The following is an 11,051-nucleotide window of genomic DNA, read 5'->3' as shown; positions in this document are numbered from 1 at the left end:
CAAAAGTGGATGGAATAGCCCACCTAAACCTTTATCTGATATGTTGACCCCTTCCCGGAACCTTTGGAGGAATAAGGTTACTTTACGGGAAACGCAGATTCTCCATAAGGAATACATACTAAGTCACGCTGGTAAATAATGGTGTTTCTAACATCTCTTAGAAACTGGCAAGGGGACAGAAGTCCATTACCAGCCCCCAAACTCACCCACTCCCATACATCTTCGATGACAGAGACATCAATAGCAACAGTGAGTTTATACATAAAGAACAAGTGAGGCAGAGGTAAAGGCAAAAGCAGTGTCAGTCTGTCTGAGTGTAGGAAATGGTGCTTTGATTATACCCATACAAACTCTTCAGTCCCCTTTAGTTATCCCCAACTCAGCTCTTAAGCCGTAGATTTTTGCTGCAGAGAACTCAGATGTGATGTAGTTGCTCCAGTAACTCTTTTGACAGTACTGCATGTCAATACTGGGAATGGTTTCTAATCAATTTAATCTGCACACGGAACTTTAGTAGAACAAGAAGTTTATTACTCCCACTCAGTAGTTCCTGGGGGCTTTGATGTTAAGTCATACATAATTCGAGAAATACCAGGAATCTTCTTAATCTCAGTGACCATCTTTAACACCACCTGTTATAAAACAAAGATTATAAATAAAGAGCCAGGGTCCACTGTGTGTCTAACAGACTTAGAAGTCCTGCATTTGTAATTCGAAATTAAAACACAATCTATTTTTACTATTGTCCTCTATGTATATGGGATATATTTATGATTACTTTATGTAGTGACCCTCTATAGATTTAAGTGACAAATTCAGTACTACTCAAAGTGCAGTCTGCAAGTCATGTTTGCTACTGGTCCATAACAAGTGTTTAGAAGCATTTATAGCAATTTGACATTGCTGTGGCATCCAAGTATCTGATTTTACGGGTTTATGCCAATGCTTCACAAATTATCTGTGGCTTACAACGTCGAGCCCACCAAGGTGGCACATAATGCAAGGTAATAATAATCACTGCTACATGTATAGACGAGGAAGGCCTTGTCACTTGACTGGCCAGAGACTTGGCAAATGTGAGCCTAAGGGAAAACAGACTCTAAGCCACATTCCGCAACCCAGCTATCTAGCTATATATAATCAGAGCCCTGTATTAGAGTCCCGGAACAGTGGTCCAACTAATAAAGTCTCACTTTGACTTTCATTTGCTATTATGCAAATAGCTCCTCTGGAACACTCTAGTGGAGGGATAATAAGAAAGGAAGATGGTGATCAAAACTGCAATTGGTAATAGACAGAGCAATAAGAAATTCATGGGTGCCTGGCCATAATGCCATCAAATCTCGCCCTTATGTCTAATAAACTCTTCTTCACTCTTAGTGTTTTCTTCTCTACTTGGAGGATACTATTTACAAAGTAGAGGTTGGCAAGATTAGATAAAATGATAGATCAGAGTTGGTGATTCTCCACATAGTAATCAGACATCTGGAGTTTAATAAACTTAAGGCCTTTTTCTACTATAGTGTATTAAACAACCAATTAACGTGGAGATTAAAAAAATGAGAGCCTATTTTATGAACAGAAAACCAACCTCAGAAATACCAACATTGCCATAGCCTATTCCATTCACCACTGTTATAAAATGTATAAGGTATTAAAAATGTACATTAGGAAAAAAAGTATAAATTACCTCTACAGGGATCTCATTGCCAGGGGTTGCAGGTATACCAGTCATGAAATCACTAGTAATAAAGGTTCGAATAACCACGGATCTCTGGCATGAAGGCTGCTTCTGAAGTGGGTCCCGATCAAAATGTAAAGGTGTCAGAATCACCGGCATCTGGCTGATTTTCCCAGCATACCCTAAAGAAAGGAAGTTAACATGTAGAACCAATCACCACACCATAGAAAAGCACTCTCTGCTCAATTAAATCCCCCCAGACAGATCTAAAATCGCACACATACACACACCACTTCTTAGGACTGTCATCATGTACTGTTTTTAGCTACTCTCATAGCACTGTAAGTAAACATAACCACAAATACAAATTACAGAATTTGATGACTGCAGTGATATGTTATAGTGATGTGATATACATATAAAGTCAATTCATTATTCATAGTAGTTATCTTCTATACTGCAGACACTGAATAAGAAAATACTGAACCACTAACCCTAGGGGAAATACAGAGTTAGGTTCCTGACCACTTTCATCAACTGATTAATACATATCCTTGCTTATGTGTGTTTCTGTTTAAAGACACCTTATGCAATATTTATTGTAGGTTCATTAACGTTGAGCTCACAGCCAATGGCACTATAACTCATGCCTGAATGAATCTTATCTAACAAACCTATTCTCTCAGTAAGGTACATCACAGCCTTCCTGTGCTTAGGAACCTACACAGCACCTCAGCACTATTTTAAACAGTGAAATCACCAACAGAAAGCACGAAAATGCAAAAAATATGTCATTAAATAGACCACAAAAAGGACACTTGTTTATAGAAAGAGCTGAAACAAGACGGCAGAGGATTGCCTTGTTCAACCTCAGCTGGGAACATATGAGCTGAGCAACTCAAATTTTTTGCCACTTTGTACATGTCCGCAAATGACCACAAAGGTGAATAAATTTTATACAGATAAGGCAATGTCATAGAACTACCCAAAGAATTAAATAATAAAACTAAAAGCTGAGTCCTCCTACTAGAAATAATAATGCCATGCTTCCAAAATCTAGTTAGAGCATTCAGTGATGAACAAAATGGGCAGCTTACCAGACTCCCTGAGAATGTTATGGGCCTCAAAATCAGCTTGGCGTAAAGTACTGAGCACCCCTGTTGTCAAGAAAGTGGGAGTAACATCTGTAGGAGGTTCTTTAACTGGTGGGCCAAATATATAGACAACTCTAGAAGGGGGTAGTGAAAATTATAGAGAAAATACGTTTTAGTAAGAGAAGCAAAGCACATAAAATAACATTCTTTCCATTTGTTCTTAGGCCCCTCTCTTACCCACTTCAAATCCCCAAACGGGTAGGATAGGATATAAGATTATAGAAGGGTCTCTATTCTATGAACCTTCCTCAAAGTATATTTTCTGGAATACTAGTATCTCAGAATGTGCGAAGATGTTAAGTGATTATCACAATCCTCTTTCCATTTAATGTACTGGATTGAAGTGTATCCCCAAAACTTCATGTCCATCTGGAATCTGTGGGTGAAAATAGGGTCCTTGTAAATGTAATCGAAAAAAGGTCATAATGGTGTTTGGGGGGATTAATCCAATGATTGCTGGGTGTTCTTCTAAGAAAAAGGAAATCTGGAAACACAGACACACGGAGAAAAGACAGTCATGTAAAGATGGAGAAAAGATTGGAGTTATACTGCCACACGCCAACGATTGCCAGCAAACAACAGAAACTACGAAGAGGCGAGGAAGGATTCTCCCCTCAGAGCCTTCTGAGAGAGCCATGGCCCTGCTGACACCACCCTTGATTTCAGACTTATAGCCTTCAATAGCCTCCAGAACTGTGAGATAATAGATTTCTGTTGTTTTAAGCCTTCCAGTTTGTGGAAATTTGTTATGGTAGCCCTAGGAAATTCCTGGGGAAACACTAAATTAAATAAATAGGTTTTATAACAAAACTTCAGAAACTATAATATGCTAATATGTGCTGGAAACTTCCAAGATGAGACTACAGTGAATTTCCCAAACTTATTTGACTGCCAACTCAACCTTTTTTTTTTTTTTTTTTTTTAATTTTGGAAAACACTGATCCCAAAGAAAGGTTAAGAATATCACCAAAGTTAAGACTTGGTTGAAAAGGAATGACTTACTACTGCTTCAAGTAAATGTCTGTTTGAAACTTATGAAGATATGCTGCAGATGTTAATAAAAGTAGGATTTGGAAGGTAGCTTGAGGAAATTAGGATCAAATAATTACAACAATTCAAGGGGAATCTTGCCACTGGTTTGGGGAATCTATTCTACAACCTTCACCCAGAAAACAAGAGAGAAGGGGTAGAGATGAGTGCCACCTGGCTCTTTCCAATCCAACTCCAGCCAGCAGGCAACTGTCCCTTTTCCTAAGCCCTATCTGTCTTTAGCAGAGAAAATAAATCTCCCCTGCAACTACCATGGTGAAGTTTAATAATGCTTTTTCTTTCTTAATAGGTACTTAAAATAAAACATATGGAAGAAAAAAGCATCAGATCAAAACCACCACTACCACCAAATACTTCATTGCCTCCTGCCAAACATACTGTCACAAGAAGGGTTTTGTTCCGTGCATAGAAAGTAAGCCACACTTCTTCTAAATAAAATAGTTCCTAGAGCTCATAAACAATCCTTAGAGGAAAAAAGCAACTATGTAAGAGAATGCCATGAACTTGCTCTTTTTTCTCTTATTTCGTTCAAACAAGAGTGATCATAGAATGTACAGGGATAGGCAGCCTTCCAGTAAAACTGGAACCGTCCCTCTCTATATAAAGATTCCATCGTGCAATGAGGGGGGAAAGACTGGTAAAAATGGAAAGTTTTTTTTTTTTTATTTAAATTCCAATTCCCAAAAAAAGACCCTGGCAAAGAAATCAAAAATTCACTAACACTCTTTAAGGGCTTGCTAGGTTCATATTTTAAAATCTAGTTTTTTGTTTATTGGTTGTTAGACTTTTTTTTTTTTCCTTTTTTGGGGAGGGAGGAAGGGTTAAGAATGGAGGGAGAGACAAATGGGGAAAAAAGAAAAGACAGGCAGAGAAACCAGACTATAAAAGGACTGAGATAAAGTTTAAACAAGGGTGAGTGCTCTTTGGCAAAAGAAAAGGACAGAGAGACAGATGAGACAAGAATGTTGTGAAATGAAAAACATATTAATTATATAGTAAAAGCCGTGGAGCCAAACTTAGTGAAAGGGAATTTTCTGTATGACCTATGAAGTTTATTTAGGTATTAGCATGTTTCAGAAGATGAATTATGAACCATTATTTTAACCAAGACAATTATCTCCATTCAAAATAGGCAATTACAAATTTACCATTATTTATTAATAATTCATCCTTTCAGTGTGTTAAAGGTGCTTCTGTATTTGGGGGCCTTCAGTTCATCTATGCAAGCCTTTTAAAGGACATGTTTCCATCAGTAAAAATGTGATTTCCCTTTGACTTCTTGTCTTGAAGGCCATACCAGCCTACAAATACTAGCCACACCAGTATAGAAATATACATACCCTGCTAAGTAAACACCAACAAGTAGGTTTATAATTTCTGTAGCTAATTTGAGTAAACAATCTCAAGAAATTCTTTTTGCTTGTTAACTGCCTAAAACCCACGAAGAAAATAGAAAAGAGTGAAACACTGTAAAATAAGAACATTTAATTAGCAATCTGGTACTAAATGAGTAAGACTTTTGAACTTATAACAGACAATGCTCAGTATTACACAAAGATTATATCAATAAAGCAGTTATTGATATATCCGACATAAGAAATTAATGTGTAAATTAAAGGAAAACTGGATCTGAAAAACTAAATTCAAATTTTTTTATACATTTAACGCTGTTACTTTGATGATATCTGGCATATGTCTCTTTCTTTTGATTTACTCTGGAATTATTATTAAATTGACTAAGTCCCTAACGATAATTCTATAACCTGTACAATTTTTTCAATCCTTCTGTAATAAAACATCTAATCATAAAACAAGTAGTGTAAATTGCTAATTGGGAAGACATGTTTTTAAAGCTGTCTTTAGTGTTTCATACTACAATTAAAAATCTTCCTATTTCTCAAGCAAAAAATTTTTTAATAAGCAGATGATTGCACTGTGATGAAGGAACAAAGTACAAGGTATTATTAAATATCTGCTGGACTATGACCTAAGCACATACCTGTATCTACACTTGAGCCATTGGTCTTTCAACATGGGAAGACCTTAAAAAAAACACATCCTTCCATTACATCTCACCCCTCCACCACCTGCAGAACACACCTGTTAATGTTGTGACACATGCGAGGTATAAGTCTAGCCAGGAAAATAAGAGATTCCCAGTCAGGCTCATCCTTACTGGAGATTCCACACACATAACTATAAGAACGACAGTCACCCTGAAAATAAAAATACAATTGATAATTTTAATGATTTTACAGAATTCAAAAGATGGACTGGAAAATATTTCATGCATGATGACACCATTAATAGCAATTTTTAAAAAAAAATATGCTTGACTATAAGTATATATGGATAGTTTGCTAATGATATAAACAAATCCTAAATTAAAATCCCCTATTTAACATTTTTTTGTATTATTTATTTATTTATTATTTTTGGCTACGTCGGGTCTTAGTTGGGGCATGCAGGATCTTTCACTGCGGCGCGTGGGCTCTTCATTGTGGTGTGCGGGTTTTGTCTTCTCTAGTTGTGGCACGCAGGTTCCAGGGCCCGTGAGCTGTGTAGCTGTGGTGTACGGGTTCCAGAGCGCGTGGGCTCTGTAGTTTGTGGCACGCAGGCTCTCTAGTTGAGGCGCACAAGCTCAGCAGTGTGGGCTTAGTTGCCCCGCATCATGTGGGATCTTAGTTCCCTGACCAGGGATCGAACCCGTGTCCCCTACACTGGAAGGCGGACTCCTTACCACTGGACCACCAGGGAAGTCCCTAACATCCCCTGTTAAATTCTACCTAAATCAGCTCAGACATTAAAAAGAAGTGTCATGGTAATTTCAATAATTTATTCAACATACACCAGAGATTCACTGGGATTTCATTCATACCTGCCTAACTACAGATAGCCAGCACACTTAATTTGGCAGACAAGATCTGCCAAATCCTTTAGATGGATAAAGGATTCTCAAGTCAGATATAAAAATAATTTATTCCTTTAAAATAAGAAAGTTAATTTTAAAATAAGTGAATAAAATTGATAATATTGATTTCCTTTTCCTCTGTCCTGTTTAATCCAAGTAATTGGCTTAAAAAAAAAAATTAAACTGAAAAGCAACTTAAAAGTAAGATTCATTCGATAACTACCTAATACACAGTAAACTTAAGAATTCAGACTATTTGAATGCTAATATAATAGCATCTATCAAAGTTTAAAATGTACATGCTCTTTAATCCAGGAAATATTACTGAAATACATAAATAACTGCTTGAAAAAATAAGATATTACTTGTTGAAATGCCTATAATAGTGACAAAGTGAAAGTGGTTTAAATATCCATTGGTAGGGGAATGATTAAATAAATTATGGTATAATCATACATGGAATATAAGGCAGCAGTTAAGAATAAGAATCTACTTGCAATGGCATGAAAAGAAGTTCATGATGTTCAGTTAAAAGAAAAAGGTGATGAACAATGTGTCAATAATTTCCTTTCATTTTCTTTCTAAATGGTTCTGGAAGGAACATTTAACTGGAGAGCAGAAATGGGAGAATTACTTTTAAAATGTACTCTGCATTTTTTTTTTTTTTTTACAAATGCAGTTTATTTTGGTATTTAGAAAATAAACTTCATTGCTATACTAACCATGAATTATGATTTTTATCTGGACTTCTAAGAGTCTCAGCTTCAAAGGCCTAAGAGACTAGATAAAGTTAGATAACCAACAACAAAAGAAACTTCTATTTTGATGGGAAAAATAGTGGAGCCTGAATAAGCTTCATTTTTTTTTAATTGAAGTGTAGTTATTACAATGTTGTGTTAGTTTCAAGTGTACAGCAAAGTGATTCAGTTATACATACATACATATATATACTCTTTTTCAGATTCTTTTCCATTACAGGTTATAGTTCCCTGTATTATACAGTTGTTTACCTATTTCATATATAGTAGTGTATATATATGTTAATCATATTTTTTAAAAAAGAAATCACTCATCCAACAAATTATATTTATTTATTTATCCATAGCATTATCTATGAACTTATCAAAAAAGGGGAATGGGGAACTAGTTCATCTCCCTGCCTAGCGGGAGTTAGCATACAGAGCTGGAAGTTTTCTATAATAGATCTACTTAGGACTGGAAAAAAAAAAACAAAAACAAACCACTTGTCTGCTCTTCTATTTTTACATAGTAGGGTAATAGCTGCCTGAAATATCATATGATGAGTTTCAAAATGAATCTGTATATGATAAATGAGATAATCCATACACCATTGAAAGAAAATTATTTCTACAATTCCAGGAGTGGTTATTTCAACATGATTTAAAAACATAAGTAGCTTTCACATAGGGCCTTTAAAAAGAGGGAGAAGAGGGGAAATAGCTAGCCCTATCATTTCCATGAACTAAAATATTTTAGTTTAATTTTAAAGTTAACGATGAATTTTTATTGTCTTATTTACAAACAGAGCTACATGAATTCAGAAGAAAGAGGAATTTAAAAGGATGGCTCAAATTCACATATTTATGGAAAAGAGTATATATTAAGTTTTAGATGAACAATCTCTAAAACGTATTTAATTTCTTCCCACGCATAATTCTACTATAAGAGAACGTTATATAAACACATTAACCCACTTAACTGGCACTCGCACCATTTTGAGTTGAATTATTGACACCTTTTCTAGTTTTCATTTAACTTCAAATTCTAAATCACGGAAAAGAAACCTTCCTCTTCCCTAGATTCCCAAGCTTTTTTCCCCCAGAAACTCACCTGATGATCATATAAATAAAGAACTTAATATAATCTATTTATGAATAGCATTTCAAAAATGAGAACTATATTACAGTCACATGCTTTTACAATTGGAAAGACAGAACGTACTGAAAATGTTAGTTGTACATTATCACAGCTAAGAGAGAGAGAGGGAGAGACGGGACATGTTGAAGAGGCAGAGGACACTGGTTTAAGGAATACACAAGCCGAGAACAATGCCTAAATGGTGTAACATGTACATCTGGGGGCCTTCTTGCAGTTAGAGACTTCTAAAGCCACAGAATATTTCATATCAAGAAGGATAAATGAGGACATGACCTCTCAGTACCTGTTCTTCAAGGCAGAAGCAAGCAAGCCAATCCTATAGCAAATCATTCTTTGAATTTTTTTTACTTTCGTTACAGATGACAGGTGTTTCAAATCTACAAAATCTCAGCCTGAATATTTAGTTCCTATTACCTTATTCACTTCATAAACATTCTATAAAATATTGCCTTTTTACATTTTTAAACTTGGTGTATATACTTTCATATTTCATTTTCTCAAGACATTCCTATTTCAATATTAGCAAAAAGAGCAGCAGAAAGTTATGTCAAAGGTCAATGAAGTCACACAACTCACCTGCACACCCACAGTTTTAATTGGTAGCAGAAAGGCATTCAGTGAATGCAGACTTGTAATTTGCATCAGCTTCTCCTGATCCTCTTCTGTTGTGCAGGCTTTGACTCTCTGTAATAGTGTATGTGGCTAGGAAAATCAGAGACACACTTCTCAGGGTTTCAAGAAATACAGTATTCACTCTTTTGGTACATATTACTATCTTATGTATCTACACTTTCTGGTTTATAGCAATAGATTCTATTTGGTATTTCTCTCTGACTTGTGTGGGCTATGCAGTGTGTCAGAATTTCATTTCTGAGGGCCAGGGCTATGAAAAGTTAAATATCAGGACAAGAAACACAGATTAGATTTACATACATGGAGGCTTTAATCCTCTGTCAACAGCAAGGGACACCTCATGTGAGTCGAACCTTCTCCTTATCTCTAAGGAAACTTTTTGCCATAAAGTCAACTTTGTCTGAAATTAATATATCTCCACCTACTTCCTTTTTTTTGGTTTATTTGCCTGGTATATGTTTTTCTGTTCTTTTACCTTCCCTCTTCCTATCTCTAGGTAAACAGACTATAGTTAGATTTTATTCCTCAATCTAGTTTGACAATTATGTCCTAAGTAAAGATGTTAATCCTTTTAATTGTGGGTTAATAATATGGTTGAATTCCATCCTACCATTTAATTCAGTAGTTTCTATTTGCCCCACTTTTTATATTTCTTTCTCCTTTTTTATATTCCTCTGAACTGATGATTTCTCCCAGCTCATTTATTTCCCCTTAACTAGTTGTGAAGTTAAACCCTCTATTTTTATTCTTTATCATTTCCCGTTAAGTGGGGATATTTAACAAAAGAGAATCATCTCTGCCCATCTGGCAAAAAATACAAAGATCTTTGAATGCTTTAACTCCAATTGATCCCTGTGTGGCTTATATGCTATCTTAGCTATATAATGTTATACTATTTTTTTAAAATAAACACCAAAATTTAGATCAGTTTATATAGTCCATGTCTGTTTAATTTTATCCATTAACCATTTTATTTGCTTACCAGTCCCTGTATCTCAGACCTTTCAACTGGTATCCTTTTGCTTCTCCTCAAGTCATTTCTTTAAAACAGTGGTTCTCAACCTTAGCTATACACTCAAATTTCTTAGTATGCTCAGGTCCCATCCCACATCAATTCAATAAATTCTAGGGAGAAGGGGCCCAAGCATAGAATAGTTCAAAAGCTCCCCCTGTTGAATCTAATACACAGCCAGGGTTGAGAACCACTGCCTTTACAGTTCCTTAAGTAACAGACTGTTGGTAGTAAATTCTGTTTATGTGAAAATGTCTTTATTTTGCCCTAGTTCTTTGAGACAGTTTATCTGTTCACTATTGTTCACAATTATTTTCTCTTGGTACTTTGAATTCTTCCTGCTTTTACTACTGCTTCCAGGAATAGCCTTTCCTTTACGCAGCAATCAATCTTTTCTTTGCAGCCACTTTGTCTTTGGCAGTCTGTAGTTTCCATAGTTATGCCTATTAGGTGTCAAATTCTTCTCCTTTATCCTGATTGGGATGTTTTATGCTTCCTGAATCTGAAGCATGGTGTCTTTCACCAGTGTGGAGAAATTTCAATACTTTTGTCTATTATCTCCTTCTGGATATACATTAAAGTTGACATTCTCATTCTACATTAACCTCTTCGAACCATATTTTGTCTTTGATGCTTTGTTCCAATTTCTGGACAATTTAACATCGATCTTCACTAATTCTCTCTTTAGCTCTTTTTTAGTTATTTTCATTT

General features: G+C 35.5%; 1 protein-coding gene across 1 annotated transcript in view; it reads right to left on the bottom strand.

Annotated features, from left to right (window-relative positions):
* Positions 1 to 509: 509 nt before the first annotated feature.
* GMPS (guanine monophosphate synthase) overlaps positions 510 to 11,051 on the bottom strand; it is a 90,232-nt gene continuing 79,690 nt past the window's right edge. Inside the window, exons 12-16 of the mRNA XM_036851007.1 lie at positions 9,272 to 9,397; positions 5,986 to 6,101; positions 2,779 to 2,909; positions 1,691 to 1,863; positions 510 to 632 (exon numbers count right to left, since the gene is read on the bottom strand). Of these exons, the coding sequence (XP_036706902.1) occupies positions 531 to 632; positions 1,691 to 1,863; positions 2,779 to 2,909; positions 5,986 to 6,101; positions 9,272 to 9,397 (648 nt within the window). The 3' untranslated portion in view covers positions 510 to 530. The remainder of the gene's footprint in view (positions 633 to 1,690; positions 1,864 to 2,778; positions 2,910 to 5,985; positions 6,102 to 9,271; positions 9,398 to 11,051) is intronic.

This window comes from Balaenoptera musculus, chromosome 4 (assembly GCF_009873245.2).
Source record: "Balaenoptera musculus isolate JJ_BM4_2016_0621 chromosome 4, mBalMus1.pri.v3, whole genome shotgun sequence".
Taxonomy (NCBI): domain Eukaryota; kingdom Metazoa; phylum Chordata; class Mammalia; order Artiodactyla; family Balaenopteridae; genus Balaenoptera; species Balaenoptera musculus.
Note: the sequence above shows the minus strand (reverse complement) of the source record. Positions and strands in the feature narration are given on the sequence as shown.